General features: G+C 37.1%; 1 protein-coding gene across 4 annotated transcripts in view; it reads right to left on the reverse strand.

Moving 5' to 3' along the window:
- The window catches only part of LOC133527027 (discoidin domain-containing receptor tyrosine kinase B-like), a 103800-nt gene that overhangs the window by 44034 nt on the left and 40923 nt on the right, over nucleotides 1-18843 (reverse strand). For all 4 annotated transcript variants that reach the window (XM_061863943.1, XM_061864131.1, XM_061864061.1 and 1 more), the window contains exon 3: nucleotides 12547-12652. In XM_061863943.1, the coding sequence (XP_061719927.1) occupies nucleotides 12547-12652 (106 nt within the window). The remainder of the gene's footprint in view (nucleotides 1-12546; nucleotides 12653-18843) is intronic.

Below are 18843 nucleotides of genomic sequence, written 5' to 3' on the forward strand. Positions count from 1 at the left end.
GTGACAAATGATAAAGAGCCGATCTTAGCCCTACAGGTAATCATTTACTCATGTCATGTCTCTATTTCGAAGTTTCGAACTAGCGACATTCCATTACTTTTGAGTTTACTCAAAATTGGAAATCCACATATCGCATTTGTCATAAATCGACGTAATAAGTGCACACGTTGATTAATTATTGATGCTTTTCCGTTTAAACCGTTTATGTTGAAGAGTCTCGATCTGACGGACACCTACCTATTTATTTGTCTAATATCAGACTGACATATATATATTACACATTTGATCTTCTACCTTAAAATAATGTACATAAAGTCAATGTTATGACCACTTCACTTTCGGGTAATACGTTTATTCGTAAACAAGTTTAATTGCATAATTTACCAGGGTGAGAGAACTTGGTTTGAGTAAAAAACTATTCCCCAAAATCAGGACCCAGACAGATGGGACCCAAAAACCCTTTCCGAGATATGCAAACCAAATTAGTTCATATTTTGTAATATCATAAACTTGAGACTAAATTTTATATTTAATTTTCATCTCCTTTGACATTCATTTTTGCCGTACCTCAAACAAGTGTTAAAACAAAAACTCTCTTAAGGAACATTTAATACCAATGAAATATAAAGACTTAAAAGAAATCCCTCCGAATTTTCGGCTGCGGTTGCCGCAAGTAGAATGTTCGCATGTCACCAGATGTACTGTTCTTTGTAATATATAGGTTAACTGCCGCGATAGCATTGACGACGGTATAAAACTATAGGAAACGGCGGTACATGTACCAAACTCCCCGTTCTATTTTCAGTTTTATAACTGTACCTGTAAGGTTTAGAATGAAGAAAAAGAACAAAAATATGTAATGGTTTTTGACTTAAAGCTTTCATAGATATTGATCGAAGTATCTGCTAATGATCGGTTGTCACGATGGGCCAATTTTTATAATGTAAAAGGACCTTATTTGTCAGAACAGCCTGTTCTGCATCCTCATCTCACCCGACTGATCATATAATATGCAAACATAAATGAAGAAATTCGTGTCGATTCGCTTCTACTCTATTTAGTTTTGAAACGACCTACGAATATTTTGTTGCCCTACTAGTAATGTAATTTAAAATTTCTTACGGAATGGCCAGGTCACACTAACGTACGTAGTGCTTCGACAGCTTGTACGTATCGCAGAAATCGCTCGAAATGCAGAATGCGTACGTTTGCCCCGAGGCGTAGGAAGCAGAACGCATCCATAGATCCATACCATAGATAAGGTCTCTAGATGTGGTCTCTGGGATGGCGACGCACCTAAATAGAAGCGACGCGATGCGACTCATCCATTATGCAAACTGATCTACGCGACAACATAACACTAAGTCTGTCTTTGATAACTTCGTAATGCCACGCAACGTGTCGCTTTTGCGTTTGCATACTTGCCAGTACGAAATGGGAGGTTTCATCTTTGGCTTGCATACTCAGTACGCTTTTCTTGAAGAAATATTTATGAACAAGTTATTATAATTCAAAACGATGAGTTTTGCAAACAGTGTGAGAACAGGGTACCCTTTAAACGGAGACGTAACATGGCCGCTTTCGAAATTCCTAATAATGTACTCGTAAGTACTTTCAGATGTTACTTAACATTTTTGAACTTTGGACGATGTTTTAACTTGTTTTTGAGAACAATAAGAGGGAAGATAAGCCTATTAACTAGCCCGAAGTATACCAGAAAATAACAATTTTACCTTTATTTACCCAGGTACGGCAGAAAAAATATCTCTGTAAATATTCTCATTGGTTATTTGACCAATAAATCTAAATGATATCCTACCATAAAAAGAATTTAGGAAGCCTCATATTCTCATTGGTTATTTGACCAATAAATCTAAATGATATCCTACCATAAAAAGAATTTAGGAAGCCTCTATACGTCGTCACTCCGGAAAGTTCGGTGCTTTGAATTTGAGATACTTTACATAAATACTAAACTGACCGAATTCGGCGACCTATCACCGTTATGCAAGTCTGTAAATGTCTAGGTGTGATTACTATCTCTTCCCATTGCAGAATACGAACATTAGGAACGTTCTTCTGTTCGCTTGTCTATTGTTCTAAGTGTTCTAACCTCTGCTTCACGCCGCGTGATAAATCGAAGTAATCTCCAACAAGGCTGCAATGATAACTGTCTTTTTAAATGGTAGCTATTGCGCTTTGTCGCGTCATGCTCGTTAGGACAACAGGCGAGCGGCAATCGATGCGTTGCATTATTGGCGTTGCGGAAAAAATAAACACAGCCGACACTCGGCCCGTTTCGATCTTTAAGATACGTCAAACATTTGCTAAACATACGATATGGATCAGATATGTCAGTCTCAAAAGCGACGTTTCTGTTTGAGCAAACGTCACTTTTGACATTGACATATCTAATCCATATCATATATTTAGCAAATGTTTGACGTATCTTAAAGATCATCATATCGTCATATCTTAAAGTTTGAATCGGGCCGGGGCCGAATTGTTATTGTACTTAGACCAATGTGTACAGTCGAGTTCATAAATATGTATACATTTCTTTACCTTAATCCATTGCAATAAGGTGAAAATGTGTAAGTATACATATTTATGAACTCGACTGTACAATTGTTAATTTCCAGCTAAAGTTTATCCCTCTTATTCATAAACGTCGACTGAAGTTGACAAGCCGCTAATAATCGTTTGTCCCTTTCCGACGTATTGGTATAATGGAAAGGGACAAAAGATTATTTGCGGCTTGTCAACTTTAGTAGACGTTTATGAATAAGGGGGTATTTCTTTCCACACATAACATCGATGTGACGGCAAAAGAACGCGGCATTCATTACAGACTGACTGCTATTGGTTTTACAAGCCGTCGGCTATGTAAAACGTGCCCGAGCCAATCATTCGGAATAAGGCCGAGCCTGGATCGAACCCGGACCCTCGCCTGGTGCCGTTTAACTTAGCATTTCATTTGCACATTTATACTGGCTCAGGTGGAAATTACAAAATCCGTTTGAAGGTTAAGCTTTGCTTAGTGGTTTGCTAAAGGAATACTGCACCTTTCGTGTGCTATGATATATTTTAGTGTCAAACGCGTATTAGAGTGTGATGGATAGAAACTATACGTGTCGTTACGAAACAATTTACTTGATCGATTGAATGATAAATAATCTGAGGTCTAATTTTTTCATTCGAATAATGAACCTAGCCATTTTCGTCTGATTTGTACCTCCCGTAGGTATAGTAAACTAAATAATACTTACACTGAACACACTGTGAATTATCACGTGCACGGTAAGTATTTCCAATTACGAGAGGATATTTTCCTAGACTTAAAATTCTAATAATAGCCACTAAATTCAGCCCACTTCAACAAGATTGGAGGACTTTGTTATTTTAGACCTTTCTACTTAATTAGGTACACCTAAGTAATTGTGAATTCTGAAAATTAATAAATATAATAAATCAAAAATCAAGTTATTTATTGCAAAACTACAGCGTGAATCATAAAAGGTGAAATTGATTCTTAAGGTAATAAAAGGGAAAAAGCCCTGGCTAACACAAGTCTATAAGCATAGTAAGCGACTTGGTTTAAGATAAGTTGCCAAAGTTCTATGCCCGCACGCCTCACTCAACACAAATAACCGAAGCACTATGATCGAATAAAACCGTCAGATATCGGAGAGTATTAAACAATCGATATTATACCGAGAACTGGCGTTAAGCAATCACAGTATCAAGACCCACAAATTAAACTACTGTTTGGTTGGCTTCATCTCACCGATCGATAGAATGACCCAATGCAACAGCCACGAGAAGTTTCCATCACGTCGGCAAAAGGCCGTCACTCGCATGCACCTAAATCAAACCGCATTTGTAGGTTTCATATTGATTAGACCAAACCCGAGGCGGGTGCAATAATCTACAACTCTCAATAGGTTGTAGTGGCATATACACTGTTTATACTTTCATATATCATGAAATGACCGACGGCCAGTCAACAGGAGGTCGATTCTGGAATGAGAAGTCGACATATGAAATTTAGAGGTTTCGCGTGCACCCGCTTCGAGTAACGAGAAACTTAAGGTCAACGCCAGTGATTTCATTAAATTGACGTTCAGTTTAACTGAAGTAAAAAAGATCGCTCACTCAACGTTTTTAAAATATGTATGCTACAGATTTTCGCCTTTATATACTTATTTAATTATACGTCCTATCCACTGTATGTTGTTATACCTAATTACCTATGATATTAATTACAAATAATCAAGTAGCACAACACAAAGAACAAATCATCAACCAAAGCGCCCGTCGATCCAATATCCAAGCATAGGTACTAAGAAATTCAATTAATATTCCGAGGTACCTATATTACAATAAGCAATGACCATATAGACCATTGACGGTCAACGTGGAGACTCAATACATCGCCGTTTCAATGGAAGCACCGGCCAAGACAATCATGTTGCAATAGCCTTAATTACTATCCTCTTGTTCACAGGATACTGTGATTAAGGCTTCTGTACATGCTATCTCGTCCCATACATAATATTAGTACGGACACAAGGTTGAAATCCTTTGAAATTCAGTTTCTATGGAGATGCAACAGAATGATCTATTGGCGTCGACGTTTGGCGCCAAGGACACAGCACCTTACGCGGGATTCTCTAGAGAATGTCTTGCGTAGAAAGCAAACAGTGAGCCGTCTCGATGGATTCTGTTTTCTGAATTTATTTTCATCATCTGTTTTCTGAATTCCTTTTCATCAGTATGACTTGATGAGAGCGTGAGAGACGGAGGTAGAAGAAGTTCTTCTTCTTCTGAAGAACTTCGAAATAGTAGTTCGTGATAAACCCCCATATCCGTCACTGTGTGCGTTCTAATGCTACGCATTAATGCGTGAAGACTGGTTTTCTACGGTTACGAGTACGCGTGTTTGTTTATTTGTAATGCTGAACTTTAGTCAAAGGCTGTCTTGTAGCCAAAACGTTTAATATCCCATCTAGAACATGAACAAGTTAATTAACGTCTATGCAATTTGGTATCACTTTCAATTATGATTCAGCGGTAGGTTTCGAACAAAGGTTAGTCTAGTAGCGCCTCCCAGCGGGCGGCTGTGCCGTCGTCTGTGAGAGAGAACGATTAAACGCAAAGCTATCTATGTGCGCGGCTGTGGTGCCTGCTTAGCGGCTATTGAACAAATTAGTCACATGTCAATGTATGAAATATTTCGCACACAAGATCTCATATTTTTGGCATCATAGTTTGTCCACTACACATAGGCAAAATATGTAATATGTATTTATGGGTAAGTACTAAATGTTTTTTTAAACATGTAGTGTAATATATGGCACGTGCGTACTAGTGCATCAATCAGCATCACACAAATGTTTGCTAACCGGGATTTGAACCTGGGTCTATAAGCTTAAGTTTCACTTCCAATATGCTACCCAGATTAACCAAGTTTATAACCATAGCAACAATGTACAAAGAAAAAGTTGATTGACCCAAATAATAGCTAGTAAAGTGCATCCAAAATATACTGATGCGCTCCGTTTCCAAATATAGCACTAGTAAAGTTTGGATAACAACAGCCGATTAAGCCAGGCGCTGTTAAAGATTTATTCCAGACATGTTTCGGGTAACAATTACTAATTTACCATGGTTTGGCCATAATAAGTAACAACAGAGCAGAAGGCTGTCGTACAAACGCATTTTATATCGTATTTTAGAATAATTTCCAAGGGCGTAGTCAGCCATTGAACTAGGGGCAGTCGCAACAGGCATGGTAGCAGTCGATCAGGTTTGTTTTAACAATCAAATGTCTATACCCAGCATAGTCCCACCCATTGCATTGAAGAAATACAAAAGTCAGAATGACAATCAAAGTCTGACAATTATACTCTACGCACGAAACGCCCCGTACTAAACAGTACTTGATCGTGACGTCACGACCAAGTTGAAGACAGCTTGAAATAGGGAAAACAAGAAAATTTCTATTTTGACGGAGAAATGCTGCGTTTATGTAGTACTAGTATATCGTCCCATATATAATATAAGTAATCTTAAACTGTAAGGAATCGAATGGCACCTATCCTCATTTTGGATGTAAAAAAAGTGAAAGTTCGAATACTTGTATTTTGTAAAAGTTTCATCTATTTTTTACCCGAAAGGGAGGAGGGTAATGTTTATCGAGTGTATGTATGTATGTATGTCTGTTTCTTTGTGGCCTCCTGTAGCCTAAACGGCTTGATGGATTTTGATGTATCGTTAGATTCGTCTTGATCACGGGAGTGTCATTTTTTGGGGGTAACTAAAAAGTTATATATAAATAAATAAATAATATAAAAAAAAAACAAAATCCCGACTGCACACTAAAAAGAGGAAAACAAGCCCCACAAGAATATTGTTGTTGATGCTAAGTATCGCAGGCAGGGACCAACAATCAAAATGACTATAAGTAACTTATATTCTTGTGGGGCTTGTTTTCCTCTTTTTTAGTGTGCAGTCGGGTTTTTTGTTGATTTATAATAATTAATTTTTTTTAGTGTCCAATTTTTCGTGATAAATTACTCATTTTTACCCGACTGTGTCAAAAGGAGGGTAATGTTTATAGACCGTATGTATGTATGTCAATTCCTTTGGCACGCCCTACAGCCCAAACGGCTGGACGGTTTTTGACATATGAGGTGTCGTTGAATTTGTCAGAATTTTGGTAGTGACATAGGCTATATCAATTTGGAAAAAGACACCCGCAAATGAAAAAAAAGTGAGCTGAGGGTGTTTTTTTTCTTACCATACGATTAGCAATATGAGCATCAAATGAAAGCTAGTGAAAATACCATTTCAAAAATATATGTAACTAGTCGGGTTTTTAAATATATTATAGTTAGATAAAGTTTATAATAATAATTCCTCTTATTATATAAAAAACTAGATTTGGTTATAAAATTAAACATGTGTCATCATCCCATTTGTCAGTCACCAGTGTAGAACTGTGGATGGTACAGCGTGTAAACAAGTCATGTCGACAGTCTCATACTAAGAACGCGCAAAGTAGCTTAGTGGCTGAGAAACGGTCCCGTATTTGCATCAGACGTCATGTTGCACCTCATTTTCATCATTTTGCATATACAACGGGACGTTACAAGATAATGGCTCACTTTTAGCCTGCATTACAAGCAACACCACTATATCACAGTGCTTTATAAGGGCAATGGTCGATGCCATAGCATAGAAGTGTTATGTTGAAACTGCATAAACAATCAAACTACGGCAGGTATTTAAATGAGGTAAACAAGCACTCTCTTTAGATATTTATTCACTTGAAAGCAAGATAAATACGGAGCTGTCTGAGAAAAACGATATCATATAATTATTCACAACATCTGTCAAATCCATTCCATTAGTAAGTGCTTCACCTCTTTTTATTGAAGACAACGATGGAACCTATTAATGTGACTTGCAAAAATATTTTGAACTATGAAATGTGTACAAATATATGACGCGATTTTTAACGCATCTAAAATTAAAAATAATTCCAGATTCATTTCAGAACGACCTTCTTATACATGCAACCGGCCCTAATAAAGTATCCGATGATTTTTTTTACTATTTGTATCGTTTTTAACTGTAAAGGCGGGATTCCACCAGTGTACGGCACAAGCATATTCAGCACTGGTGGAATCTTGCCTAAGACACCACTTTGTCGAATGCCAATAAGGTGCTATTGGGAATCGGACTTGAAACTTAACGTTTAGCTTTGAAATTGAACGTAAGCGAATCGCTGCCGGGACCGTTAACATTGTTTCTTTGTTCAATGGACGATTAACGTCAAATTCGTTTACAGTCGTAAATATAGTGTGTCTGTTAAAATCATTGTTTGGTGAATCGACGAAAACAGCCGCTATTTGTAGTCGATTTGTTCATTGTTAAGGCAACTTCAATTTACTATCTGCCTAGGTACGAGTAGATTCTGTTGGGATTTTCGGCAGAGTATTTCCAATTAAGTGAAGAATGGCAGAGGAAGCCCTGCTTCGTCAAATATATCGTCGTAAATCTCCCGTGATTGGGGGCGTGGCCACGGCGAGCTCACCTTTCATTTTGAGCCATCCGTTGAACCATCGTCAACATAGTAAACTAGTGTTGGTTAAGACTCGAGTCGGTTGAGACTAAATTCAGTTTTCACTCTTATGAAAAACGAATTATTTTCAACTGTTTAACTGTAGACACTTGAGTCCTTTTCCGAGAAGTCTCCATTAATTTACAAAAAATTTTTTAAAGCTTTGACTTCATATATAATTTATGAGTTAGGTCGTTAGGTAGACAAACTATACAATAACGCTTGTTTTCTTTACTGTTATTTCGATAAAACCTATAAAACTGTTATCAGAGTTTTTATTCAGGGCTCGAGTCCTTTTGAGTTGCGCTTACTAAATACTCGATAAAGGACAATTCTTTTATTGAGTATTTAGTAAGCGCAACTCTGGACTGGAGTCGATACTCTGAACTTAACAGCGAGTCGCGTAAATATGAGTCGAGTTCTTCAACTTTAAGACTCAATAGACTCGAGTCCCTACCAATACTATAAACTAATCATTCGTAGATCGTATTACGATAATACAGGGTTGGTCAATAGTGTATTGTTAGTAGATATGTTGTCATGTGGGTCGTGAATGCCTTCTCGTAATTTTAAGATATACCTAGGTGCTAAGATTTGGATCACAGACATATAACCAAAAATAGATGCTTTGTGAAGAGATCAAAAATAGCGATGTCTACAAGACGTAGGTATGTATGTATATGACATCGCTGGGCGGTTAAGTAATCGGCAATTTTACATATAAATTTCTTAGATATTCACTTCTTTTACCTACTGGCTATATATCTGTGGTTCGAACATTCGCTAAGCTAAAAGCTTGTATGTCCAGGACCAATTATGTTACCGAGGCAGCTGCACTGCGCTCCATCAAATATTGTGTAGAGCACGTGTGGTTGAAGCCTGTTGACACGAAATAAATAGTAGTACGGTTGCTCTCAGATGTATCGGAGCAGGCCACGTAATCAAAAATATACATTGCACCTATATAGATACTTGTGAGCACCTTCATCGCTTTGATGGCGATTGTGTTGTACGTATAGGTATCGTACAGTAAGAAAGGCCATGCATACAACAACATGTATGGTCATGAAACTGTCAGTTCTAACACAAATTCAAAATTCTTCACTTCCTACTTTTTTACCTGTATACGCTTGGTGTAAGGACGAGATTTGCTTGTATCTTTATACGAATAACCTGACACGACGTCCTTAAGGCAAGCGACAAAGGGGGACGTTTTGCCGGTCGCAGTCACAATCTTGCTTAGAAATACAATGAAAATATTAACCATACAAAATAAGACCTAAGTAAACCTATAGAGTTCGAGTACAGTTTAATTAAGCCGATGTTCAAGACACCCTGTTTCTGGGTCAGAGGGTCTACCGTGAAAGACGAAAATCGAAACTACGTTATCTGCCGTTATCGTTCTATTATGCAAGAGTGATAGAGAGATATATAACGAAATTTTGATTTACGTATTTCGCGGTAGGCCCTTAGGAATCACGACGTTCTACTTCAGTCTTCAACCATAACACATTTTTTTGGCTTGCTATGGCAGAGTCAGCCACAGCGCTGGTAGACCTACAAAAATACAATACAAATACAAAATACAAAATTCTTTATTCAACAAAAACACGTAAATTATGATCAAAGGGATGGAGTCTCCCTGTAAGCAAAATAAATGCTTGTGTTGGGAGACACCGCTCTTCCTTTGGTAACTTTTTTTAAGTATAAATATCTTAGGATAACCATATAAACTATTAACTAAACTAAACTAACTAAAGAACTAAAGGAGCGATAATACATTCTCTGAATACAGATAAAGTGCCTTACTGTACTAACAACAAACTATCTTAGAGATATTTTGTGTGTGTGTGTGTGCGCGCGCGCGTGCATGCGTTTGTGTGTGTGTGTGTGTGTGTGTGTGTGTGTGTGTGTGTGTGTGTGTGTGTGTGTGTGTGTGTGTGTGTGTGTGTGTGAAGATTATCGAATTATATTCTCTGTCTCATCGTATGTTTTTGTTTTTAGCCAGTTTATTATGAGCTTTTTACACTCATGATGTGGTTTTGTGTGAATGTCTAATAGTTTATTTATTTTATTGTAGAGATGTGAGGCTTGTATCTGGTATTGTGAGCTAGCAAATTTGGTTCTAATAGTTTTAGGTAGCATGGCTATGTTTGGTATTACTCTTTTTCTCTTACATTTCGGGCTAAATGGCAGACTCTTGTGCTTTTTTAAAGTTGTTTGTAGGATATACAGTTGCCGAACCGACAAAAGTCCACTGACTTGGTACAGGAGGTCAGTAGGAAATGTAATCTTTTTAAAATACATAACTTTAACCAAAGCCCTTTGTGCTCGCTCTAAGTTTATAAAACGGCTTTTAGCTGCACCTCCCCAAACGGATATACAGTATACCAAGACAGACTGCGCCAGAGATGTATATATTTCATTGAGTATATTACGAGACTTTTTTTGTATTGTTGTTATTGTCATAGGTACAACGTGTCTTAGCGTCCTAAATATCCAGAGCAGCTTTCTAATTCTATTGACGACCTGATCAATATGTGAGTACCAATTTAAATGCTCATCTAATTGAACTCCCAGGTACTTAATTTGGGAGATTTTTTCAATAGATGGGCAGACACAATGAGCCATATCACAGAGTTGAGAGTCGTGTATTTTTAAATCCATATTCCCAGTTGGTTGAGTACAACTTGTGATACTAAAACACATACATTTAGTTTTACTGGTGTTAAGAGTCAGTAGGTTCATTCTTAACCATTTCGAGATATCAGCCATTCCAAGTTCGGCGCTGATTTTGACATCGTCCCATGAACTACCTGTGAAGACAATCGCAGTATCATCAGCATAAGAGAATAGTTTTGCATTAGGGATAGACATGTTACACAGGTCATTAATGTAAACCAGGAATAACGTAGGACCCAAAACGCTTCCCTGCGGTACACCGTAAGAGACTTCCTCTTCCTCACTGGTGTGTTGTGAGAGTTTTACCCGCTGCTTCCTTTCTGTTAGATAGTTTTTAAATAAGGAGAGTGGCGTTCCCCTAACACCGATTTTTTGAAGTTTTCTTAAGAGAATAGGAATAGAGACGGTGTCGAACGCTTTTTTTAGGTCCAGAAAGACAGCTATGGACTTATTTTGCATATCCAGGTTTTCAACTACAAGAGATGTGAGGGCAGTTATTGCGTCTTCCGTGGACATACCGCGCCTGAAGCCGAATTGGGCGGCCGATAGTAGGTTATACCTATTTAAGAAGCCTAACAGTCGGTTATTAAGAAGCTTTTCCATAATCTTTGAAATTGCGGGTAGGACTGAGATCGGCCTATAATTACTGATGTTTTCTTTGTCTCCACTCTTATACACTGGGGTGATTAGGGACTTCTTAAGAGATTTTGGGAAAATACCTTGGCTGAAGCTAAGGTTTACCAAATGCGTTATGATGGGTATTACTTCCTTAGATATATATTTTAAAAAACCGTTAGATATGTTATCCCAGCCAGGGGCGCTGCTAGTTTTAAGATTTATCAGAGTATTATGAACTTCGTCTAGTGTGGTGGGTAATAATACAAATGAGTTAGATTGTGTAGGGAGGCGATCGAGGTACAGGATCAGATCGTTTTGAGGGTTTGCGGCAAATTGTTGGGCTAGCTCTTTCCCAATATTGGCAAAGTATTTATTTATGTAGTTGGCTGATTCAGTAGGAGTGTTTTTAACATTTGATAGCTCTACATTAACTTTATTACACTTGTTAGTATATGTTAGATTTTTTATATTTTTCCAGAGCAGTTTATTATCATTTACAGATTTAATCAGGAGTTCTCTTTCATACTTTCTTTTTAATTTTTTTATAAGATTATTGCAATAGTTTCGGTAGCGAGAGTATGTTTTTTTGATGACCTACATATATATAGAACGTTGATCCATAATATATTAATCGTTAGCCACTGTTGGAACTAAAGAGTAACTTTAGACGAGAGCTCTTTAACAGCTACGAAAACTCGCTTAGCTCAATCAACTTCTCGGTAATCGTTGGACTTAGGGTCGGTTGGATCAACTTGTCAGTTACCGTTAAAGTGTTCGCAAAATTTGATTGTATGTGAAGTTTCATAGTTCTCTGCTGACGTTACTAGTCTGTCAAGTATCATTGGTGCAACTGGCCCTTAGACACTGTCTAATGGTGAAACTTCTAAAAACAATAAATTTGGAATTTCTTTATCTGCCCGTCTATCCCTCGAATATGCAAGAGCAATAGAGAAGCAGATAACGTTTTTCGATCTTTCGATGTTGGCCGACACTGTCAATTTTCTATATATTTCCGGGTCTGGTAGTAAGGATTAATACGCTTCAATACATATCACATATACATTATCAGTGGTCATTGTCAGATGAAAGTGGTGAAACAGGGGCGACAGTTGGTTTACCTTCCATTTTGTGGTCCCACATTCCCGTCGTTGAACGACGAGCTGGCGCTCAGGTCCTTGTCCGGTATGAGCCCGCTCTGCATGCCCAGGGGCGCGATGCATTGAGCTGCGAACAAAATACAACTCAATTATCATAGCTTTACTAAGCGGAAAACTCCATTAATATAACTTTGGGAACAAATCAAAATATTTTAATAAAATAATTTGGTTTGTTCCCCTCCGCGCCTACACGTTTAAAATTTGCTGCTTTTCTACTAACGAAATAGTTCGCCAGACTAAGTAATTAGTTACTTGAATGCTCTTTAGGGCAATTGTTCTCCTATGAAGTGTTCAGGGTATACCTACTTAAAAGTCCCACTTTGTCGCTTCCCAGATACAATGAAAATGAATTTTTTTTTCTTTATTAACTATAGAATATGCAAAATATAAAGAGGGGGCAAAAATGGCGCTGTTCACAATTATGCTTAGTATACTTCTGGTCAAAAGCCTTTCGTGTTTATTTTTACATGAGATAATTGAAAGTTCGTAAGGAACCCTCGGTGCGCGAGTTAACTTAACTCGCACTTGACCGTTTTTTTTTCTATTGAGTGAAAGTCAAGACATCAGGTTTCGGATCGATGAAGTTACTAGAGAAAGTCTTCACGAATGCTAATTAAATTTGCAATTGTGCTCTATAATAGCGCTACGATTTTTCAAAAACTCTGCTGGCTGAACCTACTGCATGCACCACGAACGGATTGGAAGCTATTTATAGCTACGTCCGAGAAAAAAGATGGATACGCAGTACAGTGCAATCTCTATCTAAGGAACCTTTTGATCGTTAATGCAATTGACCTTTACCATTTCAAATTGAACCGTAAACTGTAACCGTCCTTTATGGTTTACGGTTCAATTTGTAATGGTTAATAGCAATTAACGTTCGGCCAACACTGCCTGTAGGTTTAAGAGGAGAATTCAAAAAAATATTTTCAAGTAGCCTTCAAGGGCTTTTTTACAATTCAATACAAAAATATCTGGGAAACCGTATGCTCTTTGCTCGGAAAACATATAAAAACTCAGAAATGCGCGTTTTCCCTGAGATAAGACCTCGCTAGATCGATTTTTCGCCTCCGAAAACCTCCATATAGAAAATCTCATCGAAAGCGTTAGAACCGTTTCCGAGATCCCCGAAATATATATATATATATATATATATATATATATATTTCGGGGATCTCGGAAACGGTATATATATATATATATATACCTATATATATATACAAGAATTGCTCGTTTAAAGGTATAACATTTATAGTAACATCATATAGTGTCATGAAAAATACATAGCAACATTTATAAATACAACAGCCAGTATAGCTGTGTAAATAAATATCACATTATGATAATCTTAAAATAAATTATTACTACTAACAACAGAGATGTATATAGCCTCTGGTTGATAATACATTAAATTTGGAGATGTAAAAGGTCCCCAATGTCAGAGTTCTAATAATAATTCGAGGTGTAAAGTCTCTCCAAGTGTCTGAATTACTTTTATACTAAATAACTTACTCTTCCTCCTGCCCTTATCCCACGTTATGTGGGGTCGGCACAACATGTTCTTCTCTTCCATTCTCCTCTATCTTTCGTCACCTCAGCACTCACTCCTTTCTTTCTCATATCCTCTTTCACACAATAACTTACTACTAGTTAGTACATATCTAAAAATAAATACGAATAAAAAATTACATTTTTAAACTGACATTAAATCTGAGGTAGATAAGGCATATAAGGCCGGACGGGTAACAAGGCCCAGCATTCAAAATTAGCAGATGGACTAGTGTGATTTTGTGCTACAAATTATGCACACATAAAAGTAGCAGATAAAACGAGCTGCCAACAACGCTTGACTTCACACGCGCCGCTATTTTTTCAGTAGCATCCATACAGTCAGAAAGGGAGTTTGCGGGTGCGCTTGATGATATTTTTACGGAAACAAAGTTGTTTTTATCGAGTTTCTTATTTATTCGGCGTTGATTTATATGGGTGCAAAACTGCAAACAGAAGTCATCTGTATGAAGTAGGAAAAAAATATAATTTTATGTCTATTTTTATACTAAATATTCTGTATTAGTCTTGAACTTCTTGTGTTGGTAAGAAAGTCAGGCCGACTTGATATGTTATAAGTTCTTACTGGCTTACAAAAGTATAATTGTAACCTCAATGGTATTAGACGTATTGATTCTTTAGAAAGGTCAAAGATCAAAGGTCAATAAAAATTACGTTAAGTGAAAAATAATTCGCGCTTTTATTTATTTTTCTTTAAAAGTTAGGGTTCAAAGAGCTGTAACTAACGAATGTGTAGTATAGTGTGTGTGTTTAGTTTCAGCCTAATATTTTCGAATAAAATAGATTATTTCTTTTGTCCTACGTAAAATAAGGCCCAAAGCGAATTATTTCCACTAATTTAAAATATCCTCCTGTTTTGAAGATACCAAATATTGTTTTTTGTATAACTTTAAAGTTAACACGATTAAATCTGTTATTATTGTCAAAATTTTAATTTTTTTGCGGGCCGTAATATCCTGCTAGTGTTAAAGAGGGCCCAAAACTGTACTTTTAAATAATAATGCCTCACCCTTAGATTAATATATATAAGTGTTAAATAGAGAATCAACTTATAAATAATATGTTAAAAATAGATTAAACGTACCGAAACGAAAAGATGAAGGCACCTTTGAAATGGGATCGCTAGGATCCAAAATTAACCTCGGCAAACACCATCATAAAGTGTCCTTTATATTATAATTAATAATGCGCACATGTAAACATTGTTGACAACGACAAACGTTGCGATAATAATTCTTGTTAACAGAAAAGTGAGAAACGACACTAGATTCATTTTTATGACACAAGGCAATATTGGTTATCTTGAACGGCTAGTTTTGAACAGTTTGAAAAATATGCAGTCATGTAAGTTCGTATTCAATATACGCAATAGGTACTGGTTTTTTTATATTATCTAAAGCTACTTACTTATCATGCTAGTAAAGCAAAATTATACATTGTTTAATCTTGCAATGTTGAGGCAAATGGTACTTGGCACCTCTTGCGAAAACGATTTGGCTTCCCTCTTTACTTTGGATGTAACTACCGTCATACGGGCCAGAATATGAAAACCTATATTTGTTACAGATCCACTGCGATAATTGAGTAATGGCTGAGTAACGATTGCTAAATTATATATCGTGTCATTCACGACGACGCGTGCCTTGACTCGTAATGTCATGTTATTAAAGGTTAGATTTAACTAATCTGCGCGTCATCGCGGATGACACGAACTATATCACAGGTTTGCACCTGTTATAATAAAGTGTCAGGGGATATACTCGCTATGTAAGCTTGCGAATTTCGAGCAGACAGCAACATCTAACCACATATGTCACAACACAAATCGCGCGTCCTCATGAGTCCCTTGAAAGCAATATTATTTCCTATGTATGACCTAACACATTCCCGCCTCAGGTAAGGAGGTGTTCTTCCACAGAAAGTCACTTAGTATTCTCTCGCTAGACGAGCTTCGAACGGTTAAATTGTTAATACACTATTCGAGACAAGGAGTTTCCCCAACAATGCCCAGACTTCGCTGAGCGATAGATCGCGAATAAATTAACTTGGCGAGGTAAACCACTCTTCAGTGATCCATTTTGTAGTCTCTCACGGGGGCCGTGAATAATCAGCTTAAATTTCAGTAAATTCATGAGAGAAGGCAAAATAAAAATGTGTACCGCAGGAGGTATTCTCTAGGCCAAGCCAGGCTCAAGGTACGCTCCGAGAAAGTGCTACCTGTCTGCAAAACTTCCGTTCTCTAGGCTTCATGGCTTATTTGAGGCGTTGCTAAAAGCTCGCCAGCGGAGTGAAAAGCATCGTTGGATTTTTTGTCGAACAGCGTCGATCGATATTTTAAGTAGACTGCGCTGCCACGTTGTTCACCGTGTAATTACTAACAGAACTACTTTATTATTAATGTGTCGTGCCGTTTTGCAATAAAGCTAAAATATAGTATTAATAGGCGCCGTCAGACTCAGCATCAGAATATTTCATAAAGGTTAAAGGCTGGTAATGGGAAAGGGGTTACGGGCGAACCTTTAGAGTTGAGAGTAGGGATTATTTAAGGCCACCATGTAAGACCTTCTGCAACCATGTTCATTGTCATTAGTTAGATAAAATGCTATCTCATCAAGCTCCGCCATCTAATGATAGTAAGAGTGCGTAATCAAGTTACGTCGTAACCATTTAGTGCGGTGGAATGGTTACCCTGGACGAGGGACGGACGGTCGGCAATGGCTGTAAATTCAGCAGTTTTACGGTTCCGTAGTCAAAATTGAAAAACAGCCTTATGCTTGTAATTTGGTCAAGTTCATTTGTTTAGGTACATATGTAAGTATTTATAAATTTAAACAACCATTTGTTTGCCGCTACATAGTTTTGTACTGAAACTACTACAAAAAATCATTCTTTCAACTAAAGGTATTATATAAATTAAGTGAGTTAGGCTGAGGCTGTGGCAGAAATGTCTAAGTACTTTTAGAAATTCCAATTGTAAAATTATATATACTTGGTACATTAACATCATATTATTTGATAGGTCTTGTATGACATGCAAATGCCCTAAAGAGGTATAATATAAGTAGGTACCTATATTTAATTGATGGCACGCTGTTTGTATTGTATGAAGGTGCAGATTTACATTAAATTGTATCAAATCGAATGCTTGACGTAATATGATATGCACGAAAATATATGGCTACTCGAACTTACTCGTATAAGTTGCTCTCTACATTCCTTGGAAATTGTGTCTATGTTTAACTACCTTATTATTTTTTTAAAGACTGAATACAATCTTGTTTGAAAATCTTTCAATTTGATAGAAAAACATTTCAATTCAATTTTGTAAAAGTCAAGAAAAGAAACATAACAACTTCTGAACTTCATATTTTTATGGGTACTATTTCAAAAGCTGGGATTCGAAATTAAACATAACTAGTACAAGTTTTGTAAAGTTTGTTACTCAAAGGCTTGTTGAACTGGTAGGTACCTACCTAGTTGTCCTAGTTATTAGAAACTTTAGTAATACCAAATTCCTTCTGAGAAGTGCAGAAAAAATACGATGTCGTAATAAATATCAAGATATTAAAGGCGTTTGATAACCACAACCACCTTGACTATACATTAAAAGATTGCAACATCTTTAATACTCTCTATTCATTAAAACAGAGACAAGTTTCTTGATACATATTCTTAAAGCAAAGTTTTTTTTTTATACTCGGTGGCAAACAAGCATACGGCCCGCCTGATGGTAAGCAGTCTCCGTAGCCTATGTACGCCTGCGACTCCAGAGGAGTTACATGCGCGTTGCCTAACCTAACCCCCCCCCCCCCCTCGTTGAGCTCTGGCAACCTTACTCACCGGCAGAAACACAACACTATAAGTAGGTAGTTTTCTGTAAGGTGGAAATCAAATAAGTACGCACCAACATTCTCTAAGAGCCTTGAGAACACCACCCGTAAATAAGGAGCTCGAGCGGGAGAAGCATTACTTTTCTAACTGTACTATACAAAACACCTAAACAACGCAAAAGTTCACACCATAAGCATAACAGAAACCTACACCTACGCTGTTTACTACCAATATCTTAGGAACATCTTAACCTATCAGTTCCTGGACGCTTCCGTTCCAACTCTCCCGACACGAAAAGCCTTATCGATATACAAACAGCCGGTCAGTTAAGTCTTTATGTTGCCAGGAAGGGACAACTAGTATATAATTAGCGGGGCGGAGCTGGTGAGAGCGAGGGACATATAGGGTAAGTTCAGATAATTGCGTGATACAATTCATGGTAGAAAGTATAGACAGAAACAGTCCTATAATTTTATACAGAATTAAAATCAGGCGTTTCTGTACGTGCACATGAGTATATATATGGATATTCACTCAAAGTTATGGAGGGTTTTTTTGTAAAATAATTTGTTTTGCTGATGAATGATGAATAGTAAAATAAGTTTATATAATTTTTGGTACTAGCTTTTATCGCTGACTGTACTTTTCTTCCCACAGGGAATTACTATACTTATCTAGACAATTCTAACAACTTCAAGTACAATCTAATTGCGTTGTTTTATCGCCGAGTTGTTATGGCCACCTCCTGTCTCCATTATCAGATCAGCTCGATGGTACCATAATATTGCATTGCCAACTAACTTACATATGCAAAGTTTAAGCTTCATCGGAAACAGGGTAATGGGTCAAATTTGTCGC

Source organism: Cydia pomonella, chromosome 1, assembly GCF_033807575.1.
Source record: "Cydia pomonella isolate Wapato2018A chromosome 1, ilCydPomo1, whole genome shotgun sequence".
NCBI classification, from domain to species: domain Eukaryota; kingdom Metazoa; phylum Arthropoda; class Insecta; order Lepidoptera; family Tortricidae; genus Cydia; species Cydia pomonella.